At 42.7% G+C, this 21,297-nt stretch overlaps 1 protein-coding gene across 1 annotated transcript in view; it reads right to left on the bottom strand.

Moving 5' to 3' along the window:
- The window catches only part of Efcab5 (EF-hand calcium binding domain 5), a 113,041-nt gene that overhangs the window by 10,332 nt on the left and 81,412 nt on the right, over positions 1 to 21,297 (bottom strand). The window contains exons 18-22 of the mRNA XM_085695367.2: positions 17,233 to 17,385; positions 9,264 to 9,364; positions 7,591 to 7,844; positions 5,929 to 6,215; positions 5,501 to 5,597 (exon numbers count right to left, since the gene is read on the bottom strand). Coding sequence (XP_085551493.2) covers positions 5,501 to 5,597; positions 5,929 to 6,215; positions 7,591 to 7,844; positions 9,264 to 9,364; positions 17,233 to 17,385 — 892 coding nt within the window. The remainder of the gene's footprint in view (positions 1 to 5,500; positions 5,598 to 5,928; positions 6,216 to 7,590; positions 7,845 to 9,263; positions 9,365 to 17,232; positions 17,386 to 21,297) is intronic.

Raw genomic sequence — 21,297 nt, 5'->3', positions numbered from 1 at the left:
CATGGACTCTTTGCCCTGCCTGAAGCACACTCTTTAGAAGTTATCTATATAGCTGATTTCCTCACTTAAATTCCACCTTCTGACGAGGTCTGTCTGACTGTTTACATCTGCACTGCTTTGTTCAACAAGCCCTTAGGTGGGAGCCACAGCACCACCTAAGAGAAAACAAAATTCTGCCCCATGCTTCCTTCCTGTCTCCCTCAAATGCACACAATTGCCTTACTCTGCATACCTATTTTAGCATGCCTAGATCTAACTTATTTATATCCCAGAAGCCTCTCAGGACTCACCTGGTGTCTAGATGCTGTTTAGGAAAGAGAGTTCTTAGGAATCCACCTCATAGTACAGCTCAGGGGGACTTCTCCCACTTCTAGAAATATCTCAGGATAACACAGAGAGTTTCAGAGTGCGGCATTAGAACAAGCTGAGTGGCAGTTCGCTGATGAAAATGGGGAGGATACTAAGATGTATTCTAAATACGGAGGCCCTGTAGACCTCCCCATTAGGCTTTAGGGTTTGGGAAAATAAGCTGCTTCCTCTCCAGACAGTAACGAAGAATCTTGTCACACAGGAAGCTGACAGCTCAAGATGAAGAGCGTAGAGATGCACAGAAACCGGAATCACTTCATTCATACAGGAATCATTTAATCTGAGACACAGAGATTCAAACACCAAAAGAGAAAGAAAGAGGAGAAACTCCAGGAAGAAGAAAACTTCAAGATGCAATTACCAGTGCCCTCGGAGACCTAAGCAAAATGTCAACAAGAGGCTGAAGAGAGCAAAGGTTTAGAGAATAGCAATGCAGGTGCTCTCAGACATCAAACACACATACCCCTCCCCCAGTCATCAGAATTAGCAGAGCACACTGAATTTATCAGCATGTAAAGTAAAAAGGTAAAAAGATGGAAAATAGGATGGAAAACAAGACATTTGTTAGCGCGTTAGCTTCATGCACACTAATAAGAGATCTGCAGAGCTATACTCCAGCCACTAAAACTAGGATTTTGAAGACTGAGTCTAGGACAAGCAATGTCTGGAAAATGTGTTACAAAGAAGGATGATAGGAAAGGGAGAGGAGAGTCACCATCAGCCTCCAGGTCACCTGTCCTGGCTAGGTGCACTGGCCTGCAGCCTGCTGAGCAGAGAAAAGGCATGCCAAGAAAAAGATGCCTGCTCCTTCCAAGCAGATGCAACTTCAAGCGAAGGCACACAGCTCAGTGAGTGGAATCCAGGTTAGATCTAGCTGCCATTTACCTCCTCAGTGGGGCACCTCTGTGCAGTGCACAATTTGCACAGCTGCAGTGGCAACCTCGATGCTATGTAGGCATCTAGGAGGCGAGGACCTGGATTTCACAATTGAAATGGCCCAGCAAACACCCAGAACATTGGGTGAAGACAGCCACAGCAAGGCTCATCATTATGAAATTTCACAACCTTGGGGATAAAGGGATGATTCTAGAGCTTCTGGGGAGAAGCAAAACAAAGGTAACGTTTGCAGGATCAGAAACAAGAAAGGCTTCCAACACCTCAATAGCTACCTTGGAAGTTAAAAGGCTATGGAGACATTTCCACAGAAGCGAAACAGAGAGCTATCATATGCCTGAGCGATTTCACTCTTAACTAAGGTCTCTGACCAGGAGAACAGAATATACACATTCAAAAAAATAAAAAAAACCCCAAACTGTAAACAAATGTTCTTGGCAACACAATTCCAAGAGCCAAAAACAAAAATCCCAGAGGTTCATGAACTGATAATTGGATAAATGAAATACAGCTTATCAATATATAGATAATTCAGTCATAAGAAAGAGACAAACAACTAATAAACACTAAAATGTAAGGAGTCCTGAAAACACTACAGTGAGTGAAAGAAACCAGACACAAAAGGTCACCTATTATCTAATCCCATTTCTATCAAAGTCTGGAGATGGGCATGCACAGACAGAAAGCAGATCAGCAGTTGCCGGGGCTAGAGAGGGAGGCATGCTAACGGGGCTACAGCTCTGTGTGAAAATGTCATCGAACGAGGTAGTGGTGACGATGGCACAATTTGCTGTATTCGCCAAACACTGACCTGTGTATTCCTGAAGGGTGTGATGTGCGATTTATGTTTATTTTTCTTTTCTCCTTTCCTTTTTCTTTTTTCTTTTTCCTTCCTTCCTTCCTTCCTTCCTTCCTTCCTTCCTTCCTTCCTTCCTTCCTTTCTTTCTTTTGTAGACAGGAGTTCATATACTCTAGGCTGGCTTGAACTTGTTATATTACTGAGGGTGACCTTGGCTTAAGATTCCTCTGCCTTGGGCTGGAGAGGTGGCTGAGAGGTTAAGAGCACTGGCTGCTCTTCCAGAGGTCCCGAGTTCAATTCCCAGTACCTACATGGTGGCTCACAAGCATCTACAGTGAGATCTGGTGCCCTCCTCTGGAAAGGTCTTTCAGACATGACAGAGCTGATACACAGATGAACTCACAGAGACTGTAACAGCACACACAGACCGAGGTTCAAGCTAGACAAAATTCTAACACGGACACAAAGTCCCACCCCTAGCCAAGAAGCTACTTGCAAACGACACCTTACAGAAAAGAGAAAATGTTTTCTCCAATGGGATGTCACTGGGTCTATCAACCACACCCAAGGCTCCACGCCCTGCCTAGCAGCCCCACTCCCAGGCAGAACCTGCAGAAACCGCTGGTGCCATCTCAGGCTGAGTGAGCTTCCTGAACAGGAGCTTTCCTCAAATTTACAAGAAGGCCACACAAATTTTTGGTTAACAGTTGGCCCTATCAAAAGGGTCCTCTCCTGACTCAAACAGGAAGACATGCCCAAAGAACACTTCCCCTTCCCTTAAACACGAAGCTTAGACTTTCTTGATATAACTTCATCTAAATGAGAGAAGATTGCTATCCAGTGACCTATGAACTTTGTGGATTGCTATAGAGACTAATAACACGAAGGGGTTGCTGATTGCATGAAAGGGAAGCCTGTCAATTGTTGGGTTTTGATTGCGTCCCATTCTGTTACTTGAAGTTCTGATTCCTGCCACCCGAGGGCACTATTGGAAAGCAAAACGCCCTGGGCAGTCCTTTCATGGTCAAGGAGGTTGAGAGAGGACAGGCGAGTTCAAAGTCGGGGCAAGGGGTGAAAATTTGCATGTGTTCTGAGCAGAGCCGGCACTAGCAGGTGGCTCTAACAGGCAAATCTGAGGCAGAGCCTGACGAGATGCCTTTGAGGCATCGGTGCCACGCCACACAAAGAGCCTTTTGCCTCTCCCTGGGTGGAGGATGGGCTTCTTAAGGGTGCAGCTGCAAGGTACAACGGCAAGACCCGCTCTTTATCCTTATTCCTTACGACAGAGGGACTGGACTGAAGATTGCTAGCCTATGCTTTTGTCTAAGAAGGGGAACATTACTCAGGACCACAAGGAACCTGGCAGCAAGGTCGGCGTCTAGGTTGAGGGAGGTGTCAGGTTGGTGGAGACCAAAGAGGAGAATACCAATTAGACAAATTGATCCCATACGGGAGGTGGTGCTGCAGTTCATGGAGGGTGTTCATTCTCTCCAAAAGGAGGAACCAGAGACTGGAGACAGGGGGACTGAGGTTGCAGCTAGGCATCCTGGTGACACAGATGCAGACTTCTCTGGACTTTAAGTCCTCAAATATAGAATAAGTACATAAAAGTATACAGTGGATGGGTTGTAATCCTAGCCCTTCAGAAGACCCAAGGCAGGAGGATCACAAGTTCAGGGTCTGCCTGGGCCATGGAGTTCAAGAACAGTCTAGGCAACTTAGTGAGACTGTCTCAAAACAAAAAGTAAAGAGGAGAAGGGGTGTAGTTTAGAGGTAGAGTGCTTGCCTAGCATGTTCAATATTTAGTCTCTCTCTCTCTCTCTCTCTCTCTCTCTCTCTCTCTCTCTCTCTCACACACACACACACACACACACACACACACACACACGTGCGCATGCGCGCACACAGCAGTGGACAGTACTCAGGTTTGTTATTGCTGTAGAACTTTAGATCAGGCCTGTGACACCCGTGAAGAGGCACCCAGGAATGAGTTTGGAGTCATCCCAAAGAGGAGTTCTATGCCAGACTCACATTACTCAAGGTACACATTAATTCTTCCTGAGTCTCATGCCCTCTGCTATTTCCAAGCACACTCAAACTCCTAGGAGCACCTCACTTCCCTAGCAACATCTCTGACATCCATCCACCCAGTTCGGTGCTCTGCCACCCCTGTGCACACAGTCTGAGGTCTGCGGTTGTCCTCCCTGACCTTGCCCTCGTCTCTCCCTTGTCCCAGGGGTCTCTCAGATCTGTGCCTCTCAACCAAAACTATTACAGAAGACTGGAAGTGTATGACTTGGTAGAATCAGAGAGAAGAAGGAGAGGAGAAGGAGAGGAACTGATTGGGAGTCCAGAGAAGTCTGTATCTAGCTCCAGGCTCGGTTCTCCTACCCCACCCCCACTACCAGTTTTTTCTTTTTGGAGAGACTTCACAGAGCCTTTTCTCTGTTGACGATTAGGGGTGATTTTTGTTTGTTTTGTTTTGGAGACCCTGTGCAGTATTGACTGGCTGGCAGTAGACCAGACTGGCCTTGAACCTGCGGAGCTTTCTGCTTCTGCCTTTCATCTAATCAGTGATTAGTTTTTCTAATCACTTGCAAGGAGGAAAATGCATTCTTTCCTTAGTTCTCTTGCATGCACAGCCTGAGGCATCTGGTGGAGGAATCCACACCGGTGCAGGAATGTGCCCTTGTATTTGTACCTTTGCTTTTAGGCGTAGTTGATTCTCTGGGGCAGGTTTCTAGTTACCTCCAACCCAAGAGCCTCCTTCTCGCTCTGCAGTCTTGCTGATTCTTCGCTGAAAGGCTCGCATTACCAGCTTCTGTACACTAGTGCCCTTTAAAATGTATTTGCTCCTTATTGGAGCTAAAAATAGAAGACTTCTTGCCTAATATTCCAATCCTCACTGCAGCTCCCCTTTGCTTGCTTTGAGATGAAGGTCTTGTAGTGTCTGGCTGCCCTGAATGTCTGGACTGAAGTGATTCTCCTGACTCAGCTTCCTTAGTAGTGAGATATTAACAAATTTTGAGTAGTGTAGTCACGTAATGAGTACATTTTGAGTAAGGAGCACATATGGAACTCGCTCTGTAGACCAGGCTGGACTGGAACTCCGAGATCTGCCTGTCTCTGCCTCCCGAGTGCTGGGATTAAAGGCATGTGCCACTACTGCCCGGCTCACCTTTAAATTCTTTTTTTAAATAATTACATTTTATTTATTTATTTACTGTGTGTAGGTATGGCACCTTTAAATTCTTAACGTGTAGCACAGACACTTTAGGGGATTGAGCAAATTGCTGATTGTATTCTTCTTTTTAGAAAACTCATGAACATTTTTATTTCGTGTAAACTCACTTGCAGAACCATCTGTTTCGCTCTGGTGGAATCTCTCACAGTTTTTGTTCTATTGGTACACATTTAAGTTACTAGGCAGACCCTTACCTTGGGTGTAGTTCAGAACAAGCTGCACATTAACTTTCACATTGCTAGCAGTGGGATCAAACACACAGAGATCTTCAACTAAGCACTTGTTAATGTACTGCGAACAAAGAACGGAAGAAAAGTTCCATCATCACCCAGTAGAAACACAGGGCCCAGCTCACCAGCTTACACAACTCTGCACAGGGGCATTCTCAACTGGCAGAACAAATTAGGTTTGGGGTGTATAGTCTGGGGAGAGGGCTTGTGAGAAAGGATACAAAACACAGGCTTAGAGATGTCAGTTGTGTCGTCTGGGAATACAGAGGTGGGCTAGAGGATGTCTTTACTATGAAAAGGTTCCTTCATCTTGTATACCTGTGAGTTGTGCTATTATAATTTGTAGACAAAAAAAAAAGCTCCAAAACTCACAAAAAGATACCCCAACTCACAAACTTCCACTTTTCCCACTCTTCCAAGTCCTTGGAAGATTCTATGTCCTGCTGAGAAAACAAGATCACTCCTTTCAGAATGTCGTGCACAAGGACCACGTTGGCTTCCATATCCTGGGACTCGAAGTCATGCAAGGATGTCGAGTCCGTGTGAGGTCTGTGCTCATAGAGCAGCAATGACACAAAGTCCATGGAAGTGAGGAGCTGGAGGCATTCCCGAAGCTCCTGCAGCATGGTGCGGAAGAAGAGAATTCCTGCCCGCGTGACTTCTCCCGTCTTCTCCATCTCTGCAATTACACACGTTCTAATTGCATATACTATTCTTTCACAGGATTCTGAGTATAGTATAATATAAATTATAAAATAGTATAAACTATATTTTAAGGCAAAAGAGAACCATGTTCCATGATTTTAAGCACCTTTAGTTTCCCTAATCATGAAATAAAAAACGAAATAGAATTGTATCTGATGAAATTAAAAACTGAAAAAAAACCTTTAAAAATCTGAGTTTTATAGTTAGGGTTTAGTTTGAAGACTTTCTTCAATAATAATTATATTATCCTTTGAACATGTATGTAACATACATACATACATACATACACACATATATTCTTTTGTGGGACTAGGGCCAATCCCTACTTCTTTGGTGAGACACAGGAATTAAAGGAATAGAATTCTTATTTTTGTTGGTCCTGATACCACAGACCTATAATCCCAACTATGTGGAAGGCTGAGGCTGGGGGATTTTGAATTTAAGGTCTTCCATAAACTTCAAGTTCAAGGCTGGCTTGGAAGATGTAGTGAAACCTTGTCTCAAAATAAAAATTAAAAATAAGACTAGGGGCATAACTTAGTGGTAGAGAGCCTGCTTTGTCTCTGGGTTAATCCCAGGGTTTCAGACAGAAGCTGTTAGGTCTCAGGATCTGCACACACTGAACACTTACAGGACATGCGTTTTTGTTTTTCTTTTCCCCTTTCCCTCCTTTATTTTCTTTCTCATCTTAAGGGGTCCTCCTGCATTAGCCTCTCAAGTAGCTGGGATCAGAGGCTGGTGTCGCCACACGTGGCCTTCTTTCTTGTATCACACTCTATATAACAGCTACAAATCGATTCACTTTAATCCCACACACTGTGACTAAATCTATTCAATTCATTCTAGCAAGCCTTCTCCTCAGCCACTCTCTAAGATGATGTTGTGCTAAGAGTAGCCTAGGGTACATAGAGTCACGAGATCTCGGGGACTGGTCTTGGCTTGTTATTGAACCTTGGAAAGGTTTTAGCTCTTTAATCAGTAAAGCAAGATATTCAAATTAAGCCAAAACCAAGTTTGAGTCCAGTTTTACCATCTGTTGTTTAATTTTACTGAACCTCACCTTCCTCACCTGTGAAATGGGCTATGACTATTGCCCTCCTAAGATTATGGCAAAGGCAAGGAGAGTGCCTATTTTATATGTTTCACAGCAAATGGGGCATCTCACCGTCTAAGTGTAAGGTCCTGAGAGGATGGTGTATTCCCACCAGGGAAGGCTGCACAAGGGCATCTTTTCACATGGAAAGATCTATATAGTGGAATGATTAACTTTGGAAACTACGACCTTCACCTCAGTCTGTGATTCCCTCCCAGCAAGTCACACATCCAGACTGTTAGCATAGCCACAATACCTATGACCTCATTCTTCATGATTTCTCCAGAGAATTCGCCCAGTATTTCATCGGAGGCGTTTTGGATCATCTTCGTCATTTTCTGCAGATCTTTATACTCTTGATACACCAGCATTCTAGTCTGACCAATGTTAACATCGAGGACTCCCATAGCTTCTCTTGTTCTTTCACGAAGTGGAATTGCAATGTGGGTTTCTCCACTGGTAGAAGCCAAAATAACTTCTGAAGTGTCTATGCACTTAAAGAGGAAATCTCTGAAAACAAACCAAATATGTACAGGTCTATTACACGCCGGCCTGCTCACAGCATTCCACCACTAGACTGAATTTCTCTCTTATGCCTTCCTCCCCAATGCATCCACCATTGCTCTTTCATCTGTCTGGAGTGCTGCACCCATCAACTTCACATGACTGTCCCTTGGCTCAGCTCAGTTGGATGTTTCTCTTCATGAACAACCATTCAGCAGAGAGCCTTCCTTGACAAGTGTTTGGGTGAACACTTCACCTTAGCCCCTGGCATCCATATATCCAAAAAATCCGGTATGTTTGGATGGAAAGTTTCATCCTAAGCCCCCTCCCCTGGGAGTTGCCTCAGTCCAGACTCCACCTCCGAGAAAGCCCCATCAATGATGACCCTCTCCCCAGAGATGCTCAAGACCACTCCCACAGGGCATTTAAACTGCCCCTCCCCCAGAGAGCAAACGTGTGGTTTTTCCAGTCTTCCTTCCTCATCTCCTCTCTGGCGGGCTGGAAGGCCACCAGGGAGCATTGGTATCCATTAAACCCAGGCTTTTTCTAATTCAGTTTGATTTGGTCTGATTTTGATTATTGTGTCTGCGGAGAGGTTTATAGGGTGCAGAAACTTTTCAACAATCTCACCTAAGGTAGCAGCCCCAGGTTGTTCTGCATCATGAGACTGCGTCACTGTGTAACACAGGGTAGCTGCAGTTATCTGATGGTGATTTGTTTGTTTGGTTTTTTTTTTTTTTTAATGTACTGAAAGTCTAAAAGGTGTTAGGTGAATGCTGGAAGGCTCCCTAAAAGCAGTGCTTGCTGGAGAAACCAGGGGATTGAGGAAGCTGGGTTGGGCAGATTGGGAAAAGCTAAGGAAATGCAGATCCAGTCTGTTCAGTCTAGCCCCAAGGAGGAGATGTCCACTATACCAAAGTCCAAGTCTTATTCCGAGGTGTGCGTGCGTGCGTGTGCGTGTGCGTGTATCCTAGCGCTAGTCTGTCATTGGCTGTCATCTAGGCGTATGGAGAGTTCCGGGAAATCTTGGGTAACTCCTAAGGGGCTCTAATCACTTGAGGGCCCTTCCTTAGAGAAAGTTTCACGGCAGGGAAGCTGCAGCAGTGGCCAGAGGCATGCTGGGGAGCTGGGCAGGATGGCTGCAAGGCCTGCTTCAGTGAGGGACTGAGAGTTTTTTTTTTTTTTATGGAAATGTAGTAGCCACCTCCTCCAGTGAGGCAGACGCAGCAGCTCTTTTCGACGTGCTGCCTCTCCTGTTTGCGCTAGTGATGAGAAGAACACATGTATTCTAATCTTCATAGAACTGCGGACAAAATAAGTGTTGTTTGGTGAGTTTAAAAATAATAAACGGGCTATTAGGACAGGTGTGCTAATAAAGGCTGATCCGCGATCATGCCTGTCAGACGAGCCAGGTGTGGCTTATACCTGAAGATGCACGACTTCCTCGAGATGGTTGGGGGTTCTGTATGGACTTCTGTTAGGCCAAGATACCCTGTAACCATCATTTTGCGTAAAACATAGCTTTCCTGAGAAAGAGAAAGTGATCTCGTTAGGAAGCAGTAATTGGACCTTTTGGGGTGGGCTAAAGAGAGGAAAGAAGGGAAGCTTAGGTGAGTTCTGGCTTTAAGGATATTGACATTGTACACATTCGGGGCCATTGAAGAACAATATCCCAGAAGGGAAATTTGAGTAAGATTATTTTAATACATAATTTTTTATATCTGAAAAAGCTGTATGTTTAGTGTTTTTCTTGTCTGTTTTCTTTTGAGACAGAGTCTCTCTGTGTAGCCCTGGCTGGCCTAGAACTCCCTATGTAGACCAGGCTGACCTTGGACTCACAGAGATCACCTGTCCCTGCCTCCCATGTATAAGGATTAAAAACAAGTTTCACTATGCCTGGCTAAGCTGTGTGTTCATAGTGTTCCTCATATTAAAAATGTGTACCATGGGCCTGCTGCAATGGTACATGCCTGGAATCTTAGCACTTGGGGGATGGAGATGGGAGGACCATAAATTTAACATTAGTCTTGGCTACATAGTGAGTTCTGAGCCAGCCTGGGTGAGATACTATCACACTAAACAACAACAAAAGGGATTGTAAAACATTCAAAAAAGTGTAAAACCTATGGAAAATAGGTGCAGTAAAGCATATTCTTCAGTAAGGTCATGGGCCTACTACTTTACTAGCACTGTTGCTGTCAAGGTCTAAGTGAGTCATCTTCAAGTTTATTGGTCAAATACTGGTCATCCTCACCTACTGTTTGGCTATTCAGCAACCTTTTATTTGTTGAACACCCCCCCCCCCTTTTTTTGAGACAGGGTCTCCCTGTGTTACTTTGGTTGGGACTTACTATGTAGACCAGGCTGGCCTTGAATTCATGAAGATCCACCTACCTCTGCCTTTCCAGGGCTGGAATTAAAGACGTGTGTCACCACACCGGGCATTTCTCTCTTTTTTTTAATATTTATTTTTATTTTTAATTATGTATATCTACGTGTGGGTATGTACCTACGAGTGAAGGGGCCTTCAGAGGCCACAGGCATCAGATCCCCTGAAGCTGGAGTTACAGGTGATTGTGAGCCATCGGATGTGGGTGCTGGGAATTGAACTCTTGTCCTTGGCGAGAGCAGGATGCACCCTTCACCACTGAGCCACCTCTCCAGCATAAGGTTCACTTATTGATAAGCTTTTCTTCGTGTGGTTTTTAGGACTCCACTCTCCACTCTCCCCTGGTTCTCCTCCTACCATACCATAATTCTTTCTCATTTTCCTTGTTCATCTTTACTTCCCTTACTTCTAAGCAGTTTTCAACTTTTAGCCTTTTCAGTATAAGTCACAACCTCCAAATCTAGTGGGGGGAGTCACATAAAATTTCATTATTAAATGTTTCTGGATGTGCAACGACCAACAGTTAGCTAAAAATCAAAATGACTGAGATGTTTCCAGCAGCCTTTGCCCATTTGCATCATATGACATGGAACATGTGCACCGTGTTGTGCCACATCACACCGAGGAGCACTGCCTGAGACACCCTGGCTCAGATTCAAGACTACTGTGTCAGTAACCACAGTTATTTCCCTATATACACAGAATAATCTGCTCTTACAGAAGCATAATGGTTGGATAGGAGAAAACAAAGACTTATTTATTTATGTATGTATGTATCTATCTCTCATATGTTATACTGTGACCTAGCTTTCCCTCCCTTCTCTGCTCCCTGTCCCTCCCTGCCACCTTCCCTCTCCTCCAGATCCATTCCTCCTTCATTTCCCTTCACAAAAGGACAGGCCTCCCAGGGATATAAACCAAACATGGCATATCAAGGTGCAATAAAACTGGGCACATTCCTTAATATTAAGGCTGGATAAGGCAACTTAGTAGGAGAAAAAGGATCCTAAAAGCAGGCAAAAGAGTCAGATACAGCCCCTGACTCCCACTGTTAGGAGTCCCACAAGAAAACCAAGCTACCCAACCATAATATATATGCAAAGGGCTTAGGTCAGACCCATGCAAGCTCCCTGATTGTTGGTTCAATCGCTTTTAGGCCATATGGGCCCTGGATAGTTGATTCTGTGTGTTTTCTTGTGGTGCCCTTGACCCCTCTCCTTCCTCCTCTGCTTCTGCAGGATTCCCCAGCTCCACCTAATGTTTTGCTATGGGTCTTTTCATCTGCTCCCATCAGTTGCTGGATGAAGCCTCACTGATGACAATTATGCTAAGCTGCTGTCTACAAGTATAGCAAAGGATCATTAGGAATAATTTCATTGACTTATTTGGTTTTATCCCAGGTCTCTGGGCTATCCAGCCTCTGGTTCCTGGCCTCTTAGTGGTGTCAGAGAAGGGCTCCCTCTCATGGCATGGGTCTCAAGCTGGACCTCGGTCACTCCCACAAGTGTCCCACCTTTACCCCAGCACATCTTGCAGACAGGACAAGTTGTAGGCTGAAAGTTTTGTGGCTGGATTGGTGTCCCAATCTCTCCACTGGAAGCCTTGCCTGGTTACAGAAAATGGCCAGTTCAGCCTCTGTATTGCCCATTCGTCTTAACTAGGGTCACCCTCATCGTTTTCATTATACTGGGTTTCTCTCTTGCCCTGAAATGCCCCCCCCATTCCAGTTGTCTTTCTCAGTACTCTCTCTATCCTACCCTCACCTGATTCCTGTTCCCATCCCTACCTAATCCCCAGTCTGCCCTAGATATCTATTCTATTTCCTCTTCATTGGGAGATTCACGTGTCCCCCACCTTGAGCTCCCCTTGTTATTTAACCTCTCTGGGTCTGTGGATTGTACCACGATTTGATGTGGGAGGTCCTTCTGTATATGTGTTGCTCTTATTGGTTAACGAATAAAACTGGTTTGCCCTATGGTGGGGCAGAATATAGCCAGGCTGGAAGATATATATATACATATTATATATCTTCCATATATATGCATGTACACACACACACACACACACAGAGAGAGAAAGAGAGAGAGTAGGTGGAATCTCAAGGAGATGCCATGTAACTGCCAAAGGAGACAGATGTTGGACTCTTACCAGTAAGCCACAGCCTTGTGCTGATACACAGATTAATAGAAATGGGTTAACTTAAGATATAAGAGCTAGCTAGAAATATGCTTGAGCCATTGGCCAAACAGTGTTGTAATTAATATAGTTTCTGTGTGATTATTCAGGTCAGGGTGGCCAGGAATGAAAGAACAGTCTCTGCCTACAATGATTATACTTTGCTTTACAGCTAATTTTCACATATAAATAAGTACATACCACGCTTATCTTTCTAGGTCTGGGTTATTTCACTCAAGATCACTTTTTTTCTAGTTCCATCCATTTGTCTGCAAATTTTATGATGTTATTATTATTTTTTTTAACAACTGAGTAATACATTGTGTTCATGTACCACATTTTCTTTATCCATTCACCTGTTGAGGGGCATCTAGGCTGCTTCTGTGTTCTGGCTCTTATGCATAAAGCTGCTATAAATATAGTAGAGCAAGTGTCTTTGTTGCAGGATGGAGGGTCCTTTGGGTAAATGCCCAGGAATGGCACAGCTGGGTCTTGAGGTAGATCGATTTCCAATTTTCTGAGAAACTGTCATACTGATTTTCAAAGTGGCTGTACAAGTTTACACTCCCACCAGCAATGAAGGAATGTTCCCCTTGCTCCACATCTGTCTCAGCATGAACTGTCATTGTGTTTTTGATCTTAGCCTTTCTGACAGGGGTAAGATAAAAATCTCAGAGTCATTTTGATTTGCTTTTCCCTGATGACTAAGTTCTTCAAGTGTTTCTCAGTCATGTGAGATTCCTCTGTTGAGAATTCTCTGTTTAGATCTGTACCCCATTTTTAAATCAGATTATTTAGTTTGTTTATGTCTAGTTTCTTGAGTTCTTTATGTATTTTGGATATTAGCTCTCTATCAGATGTGGGGTTGGTGAAGATCTTTTCCCATTCTGTAGGCTTCTTTTGTTCTATTGATGGTGGCCTTTGCATTACAGAAGCTTTTCAGTTTCATGAGGTCTGATTTATTAATTGTTGATCTCAGTGTCTGCACTAATTGTGTTCTGTTGAGGAGGTTGTCTCCTGTGTCAATACATTCAAGGTTATTTCTCACTTTCTCTTCTATCAGGTTCAATGTATCTGGTTTTATGTTGAAGTCTTCTATATACTTGGACTTGAGTTTTGTGCAGGGTGATAGATATGGTTCTATTTTCATTCTTTTACATGCTAAAATTCAGTTAGACCAGCACCATTTGTTAAAGATGCTTTCTTTTTTCCACTGTATATTTCTGACATCTTTATGAAAAATCAGGTATCCATGGGTGTGTGGGTTTACAGCTGGGTCAACCTATAGATGTTCTTTATATTACAGCATCAAATCTTCAGCCAAGATTCTAATTATTTAAATAATTAGAATAATTAAACAAACACATCCATCTAATTAGTTTATAATTTCCTTTTCTTTCATTATTTTACGTAAAATTATAACAAAAGAATCTTTAAAAATACATTTATTATTAGTAAACATTGGATTTATAAACCTATTTTTCATACTTATTGGGATATATGAAAAAATCTTGGGCAAAAGGAGGTTACAAATGGAAAATACTTAAGAAGCCATATTGGAGGCTATGGGTCATGACCCATTTGGGGGTAAAGTGACCCTTTCCTAGGGGTCACCTAAAACCACCAGAAAACACAGATAATTATGATTGATAACAGTAACAAAATTATAGTTATGAAATAGCAATGAAAATAATTTTGTGGCTGGGGTCACCACAACATGAGAAACTGTCTTAAACGGGTGAAGCAGTAGAAAGGCTGAGCAGCACTGCTCTAGGGGAAGCTGGTGGGAACTGCCTTGCTGAAACTGGAAGCTGGCCATGGTCTGAAGCTCTGCTAGGCCTTCTTTACCCTTAACAGAGCCTTTGAGATATCTGAAAAGCATTTTCCAGATTATATTTGAAATTAAAACTAAGTCATGTTGTAAGGAACACATGATGTGGGACTCCCTTCTGTATGCTATGAATATGTTTTATTACCATTGGTTATTAAAGAAGCTGTTTTGGCCAATGACTTAGTAGAGTAAAGCCAGGCGGGAAATTCAAACAGAAATACAGAGAGAAATTAGGCAGAGTCAAGGAGATGTCATGTAACTGCCAAATAAGATGGCTGTGGGAACCTTACCCAGTAAGGTAAGGCATTCTGGCGATAGACAGAATAATAGAAATGGGTTACTTTAAGATATAAGAGTTATCCCATAAGAATCTTGAGCCATTGACCAAACAGTGTTGTAATTAATGTAGTTTCTGTGTGATTATTTGGGAAAAGGAGCAGCAGTCTCTGCCTACAAACACAGAGGCAGGAATAAAACACTGACAACTGGTAGTGAAAAGACTTTACCAAATTACCCCACTCAAGAATCCAACTGTTTATTCAATACTTCCACCTAGAGATCCAACAGATATTTCAAATTATTATTGTTATTTGTTTTATTTTTTTTCAAGACAGGGTTTCTCTGTGTAACAGTCCTAGCTGTCCTGGAACTAGCTTCTGTAGACCAGGCTGACCTCAAACTCACAGAGATCCATCTGCCTCTGCCTCCAAAGTGCTGGGTTAAAGGCATGTGCCACCACTTTCCGGCTTCAAATTATATTTTAAACTCCTTTGGAACCAGGCATGGTGGCAAATGCCTTTAATCCCAGCACTTGGGAGGTAGAGGGAAGCAAATATCTGAGTTTGAGGCCAGCCTGGTACAAAATGAGTTCCAGGACAGCAGGGCTACACAGAGAAACCCTGTCTTGTAAAGAAAAAGAAAAGAAAAAAAAACCTTCTTTTTTTTGAAGGGGAGGGGGCTCAGTGAGTGTAGAAACTTGGCACCTGCTGCTATGCCTGATAACCTGAGTTTGATTCTTGCGAGCCACGTGATTAGGAGAGAACCAGTTTCTGAGAGCTGTTGTGGTCTCTGCCTTGCCATGCCATCACTAAGACCTCGAATCAAGGCAGACTGCCTTTCCCCTAACCTTTCAACGTGGTCTTTTCGCGCTATAAATGGCCCTGCGCAGATGGACCGTGGTCCTCATGGTTTTGCCCTTGTCACAATACTAAAATTAAATACCGGAAGCTCATGCTTCTTGTTGACTGACTTGGCTATTTTGGCCATTTGCCCTAGATGTTTTATTTCTCAAAACCCTGAAAAAATGTTTCTGAATCTTTCTCAGGTCCCACTTTGGCCTTTCTGGGGTGGTAGCTTGACAGATGGAGTGGATTGCTCTAGATATGAGGGTAACTGAAAGTTCCTACTCCTATTCCCAATCTACCCACCAGGAATGATGCAGAAACAAGATATCCTCAAGAACTCTACCAAGCATCAAGAGTACTGTGCGTCTGCTTTCTAATCCCAAGGCCTCAGCAGTTTGGCCAAGCCACTGAGAGAGGAAAACGGGGGCCTCATTTCTTTCCTTTCCTGACCATGTCTCACTATATAGCTCAGACTGACTTTGAACTCGTAATTCTTTTGTCTCAATCTCTGAAGTCCTGGGACTGTGAGCATGAACTATCATATCTGGCCTTATTTACTTTTAAAGATGTTGCCTTTTCATCCAGCCCCATGGTGTGGAAAACTCTAAAGCTAAAGATGAGTAGAAAGAAGTGAAGCAAACATGGAGCACGCTTTCATTATACATACAAGGAGCCTTTAAATGTTTATTACTATGACGTAATTTGTCTGAGAGCTGCATTTTCACCGCTTTCTCCTTGACTCAGACGATTCTGGCATGTGCTGCCTCCTTGGCCGCTGAAAGCATCCCAGGATAAGTCAGAACAAGTTTTCCTTCGTAGGTTTCAAAATTAAAGCTTAAAAATAAAGTTATAATTCATGTGCACGTATGTGTGCCTGCTTATCTGTAGATGTATCTCATGTGTGCTTGTGCCCACAGAAGACACAGGAGGCTGTTGGAACCCTGAGAACTGGAGTTACAGGCAGTTGTGACCCACCTGATATGGGTGCTGGGAATCGAACTCAGGTCTTCTGCAAGAATAATAAGTGCGCTTAACCACTGAGTCATCTGTTCAACTCACCCAAATTGGAATATTTTTTTATTTTATAATATTTAGGGGTGCATGCATGAGCTCACGTGTACCATGTGCATGTAGTGGCCTATGGAGGCCAGAGGCGGGTATAGGATCTCCTGGAACTGGAATTGCAAATGGTTGCAAGAGACTTCATGGTTGTTGGGAACTGAACCTGGATGCTCTGCAAGAGCAGCCAGTGTTCTTAACCATTAAGCCATCTTTCTAGTCCCACCCTCCAAATGCTGGAACTTTAAAACTGGATCTTTTCCCTAAGTATCTTACTTGCCTTAAGGAGAAAGTCTATCTTCAGGAGGTCCTGGATCTGGTCATACTGGAAACCAACTAAATTCTCACTCACTGTCTTTCTTCCCTACATGTATGTGTATATGGATTATGTGTGCCACATGTGTGGTGGTCAGAAGACAAGTCTCTATAGTTGATTCTCTCCTACAACCATGTCAGATCCAGGGATCGAACTCATCAGACCTGCAAAAAAAAGTGTCTGCATCCTCTGAGCCAGTTCCCCAACTGATTTGCTCTTTCTTCATCTTGTTCAAGCAATACTCCTTTTTGCCTAAGGCAGTTTGTAATAGATTCTTCTTATGTGCAACCAAGAGTTTGGAGTTGGGGGTCAAAATTTTATCTGCTTGTTTCTTTTTGTGTGTGTGGTTCCGGGATCAAACCTGGAGCCTTGAGTATGCTAGTAAGCGATCTTCCACTGGGCCACATCCCTGATGATATCACTCTTAAATGTTAGCAAGACATTAATATTTAATAATTGTGTAATATTGAAAAGCTCTAATATGCCCTGATTTTGCCTACCTTCTCTGAGCTAGGTTCAACGAAGTACGTAGTGATGGAGTTGATGCCGGATGTCATGCTGAAGAGCCACCTGATGCCAGTGATCACAGTGTGCAGGACATGTTCCCTGCTGTGCACATAGTGATAGGCAGTGCTGAAAGCATTGGCAACGCCCTGTGAAGACATACAATTCAACCTACATTTTTTAAAATTACAAAGGGGTCACTAATAATGGTCTCTTAAATCTATGTTCAACAAATTAGTTAAAAATCAGTTCTCAAGAGGTCTTCTGAGGTTCTGTTATGCAAAAACGATCATCAAGACATTAAAGGTGCAGAGAGGACCATATACCTGTTTATACCTCATGAAAAATATGTGCTGTCAGAAGAAGATAAACTTAGAAAGGAAGAGTCATTTTATTATTATTATCATTATTGTTATTGTTGTTGTTATTGAGATGATTCTCATTATGTGGCTCTGCCTGTCTGGCCTAGAACTTGCTGTGTAGACCAAGCTGACTTTGAACTCATAGAGATCTACCTATCTCTGCCTCTCAATTTCTGGAATTAACCTGGCTCCCAATATTAATTTTTTTGTCTCTATGACCTTTACCATCAGGTCAACAGAGCAGAATATGTTTGGTTTCAAGACTTACAAATGCTAGTTACACATTCTTCCTATAAGTAAAAGACTGTTCCACAGAGAGGGGATAGATGGGAAGTCCATAAATCCCAGTTGTAGCCTTGTCAAAAAACTCTAGGATGGTCAGGCAGTGATAGTGTATGCCTTTAATCCCAGCACTCAGGAGGCAAAGGCAGGCAGATCTCTGTAAGTTCGAGGCCAGCCTGGTCTACAAGAGCTAGTTCCGGGACAGGCTCCAAAAGCTACAGAGAAACCCTGTCTCAAAAAAAAAAAAAAACCCAAAAAACGAAACAACAAAAAAACGAAACAAAACAAAACAGAAAACTCTAGGAACCACAAAACCACACACACACACACACACACACACACACACACACACACACACACATATGTGGGAGAAACATATATAGAGATCAGATTCAAGAAAGGGAGGAGAGATATAGATATATAATGAAGGGATTGATTGAAATCATTTAAGGGTAACCCAGGGATTTAATTTCCAGGACTAGAGACCTAATTTATAATCTTTCGGACATGCTCACTAGTAAGACTATAAGTAGTTAATTTACTGACACCTTCATACTCTACCATTTGCTTCATAGTAATTTGACATGAGAATTAATCTTTTTAAAAACGATGTTCAGAGAAGGAACCTCCCAGCCTCCTCAGTTATCCAGAACCTCCCAACCTCCTCAGTTATCCAGACAGTAAGGTGAGAGAGAAAGCAAAGTACAAAGCCGATTACACACGCAGAGCATGGGCTTAGTGGGACGAAGAGCACGGGTGCAGCGGGCTCCTGACTTGCTACAGTCCACAGACTGCTGGGGGATGTTTGTACACTGTGTGAAGATGTATTTACTGTGACTGGTGTTAATAAAAAGCTGAATGGCCAATAAATAGACAGGAGTTATAGGTAACATTTTTGGGAACAGAGAGGACTCTGGGAAGAAGAAAGGCAGAGACTCTGGGAGGAAGAAAGGCATGGAGAAGAAACAGGAGGTACAAGATGGATGAGAGATAATGCCATGTGATAGAATGTAGATTAATATAAACGGGTTAATTTAAGCTATAAGAGCTAATTAGGAACAAGTCTAAGCTATAGGCCAAGATTTCATAATTAATTAATAAGTCCCTGAGTCATTATTTGTGAACTGGAGGCCCAGAGAAAAATCTGATTACATATGGCATCCAACGTGGAGGCTTGGCTATTCAATTAGGGCCTGAGAAAGTGGTCTCTTGGGGAGGTTCAGTGTACAGAGACATGTCTCTTTTAAGAGGCACTGCTGTGCAGCAGAGCACTTGAACAGCTGGCATGATAGGTAAAAGTGCCTTCTGCATCATGGACCGAGCACCTTCCCAGAGCTGGGGTGGTGAAGGTACCTGCATGAGGCTAAGCTCTCAGGGAGCCAAGGGGTGGGGGAGAGCCAGCTGCCAGAGCCACTCAGTGGCTGGCATGTCTGTTTAAGGTTTATCTCAGGGTCAGAGAATGCTGTAGGTGCCTAGGAAGCCAGGTTCACACACACACACACACACACACACACACACACACACACACACACACACACAAACTCTAAGAAGCACAGTATGCTTTAAAATATACTTAAGATGCTGAAGAAAGAAAAGAAAAATGGATATAGACAGTCATAGAAAAAGTTTAAAACTAATAAATTAAAAATCTTTAAAGAGTAAAATGAAAAGAATAAACTATGTAAGGATGGAAACCACAATGGGCATCTGGATCCTGTATGGTATTTTCTGACCTTGAATGTTTTAAATGTTAATATACAAAAAGCAATAGCTGCTGAGAGACACTGGATTATGGAAATCACTAAATTAAATCAGCCTATATATTTTAGGAATGTCTTAACTTCAAAATGGAAGTCAGAAATTTGTGTGTTGAGGAAGAGTTTATATCTTTGTTTCCACAGGAAACAAAAGTTATTATTCTCTTCAAAATTAGAAAAGATCAGATTTGATTGTGGGAGACCTGAAAATCTTGGCTACAGACATGAAGGAAAAGAAAAAAGTCAAGAAAGACTGCAAGACAGGTGATGTGTGGGATGATTCCTTTATAAGGAAACCATTTTGAGACTGGATGAGACGGGATAAATCTTGTTGGCTCATGACTTATCATTACATGCCTTTCATATGGATAGATAGAGATTTATATTATAGTTTGGTTATGCAACCCAAAGGGATTTATAAAATTGACAAATACCTTTTAGCTGCTCAAAAATAGAACAAAAAAATCATCTTTAGCTGACTTGTGCACATCACACATTCCACACTTGTGTTAATACAGGACTCTGGGAAGGAGAAAGGCAGAAACACCAGGAGACATGGAGAGGAAGCAGGAGGTGCAAGATGGAAGAAAAGTAATACCATGTGATAGAACATAGATCAATACAATGGGTTAATTTAAGTTATAAGAGTTAGTTAGGAATAAGCCTAAACTATAGGCTAAGCTTTAATATTTAGCTAATAAGTCTGTGTTATTGTTTATGAGATGGCAGACTGAAGAAAAATCTGACCACAGCATCCGTTACTTTAAATCTATAGCTTTATTGCAATTTCTATCCATAAAGTTAGATCAAAATATTCTAGCTATTCAGTCTGAAATGTGCCCGTCATTTTCATGATCTAATTTGAAAACATGAATTCTTTTTTTTTTTTTTTGAGACGAGGTTTCTCTGGAGTTTTTGGTGCCTGTCCTAGAACTAGCTCTTATAGACCAGGCTGTCCTTGAACTCATGGAGATCCACCTGCCTCTGCCTCCCTAGTGTTGGGATTAAAGGTGTGTACCACCACTGCCTGTCTGAAAACATGAATTCTCAAGAAATATTTGGGCTTGTTTATTTTCCTCAAAATTTAGAAGACTAAGCAAGAGCTGTAAGGACGCATACCATGTTTAGTACCCCTTGTGGAGAGAACAAAGGATCTGATAGCGAGCACTATTAATAAAAACAAACATATTCCTTTCTCCTAGCTCCATTGTTGCTGCTGTGAAAAAAATATCCTGACACAACTCAGGAAAGAGAGGGCTAACTCCAGATTGCAGTGTATTACTTCAGGAACGTCAAGGCGGGAATGGAAAGCACCTAAAGCAGTGGTTCTCAACCTGTGGGGTATGGCCTTTGACAAACCTCTATCTTCTAAAGTATTTATGTTATGATTCATAACAGTAGCAACTTCTCAGTTATGAAGCAGCAATGAAAATAATATATGGTTAGGGTCACCACATCATGAGAACCTGTATTAAAGAGTCACAGCATTAGGAAGAAGTTATGCTGAAAAAGCATCACATGCATGGTCAAGAGTAGAAAGAGAATAAACTTATGCATCTTTGCTTGCTTGCTGCTAGGCTCAACTAGCTTCCTCCCAACACTGTTTGGGACCCCTCAGCCTTAGGAACGGTGCTGCCCACAGATCCCTGCCTTTGAATGG

This window comes from Myodes glareolus, chromosome 9 (assembly GCF_982192425.1).
Source record: "Myodes glareolus chromosome 9, mMyoGla1.1, whole genome shotgun sequence".
Taxonomy (NCBI): Eukaryota; Metazoa; Chordata; class Mammalia; order Rodentia; family Cricetidae; genus Myodes; species Myodes glareolus.
The sequence above is the reverse complement of the archived record's forward strand: the minus strand, read 5'-3'. Positions and strand labels throughout refer to the sequence as shown.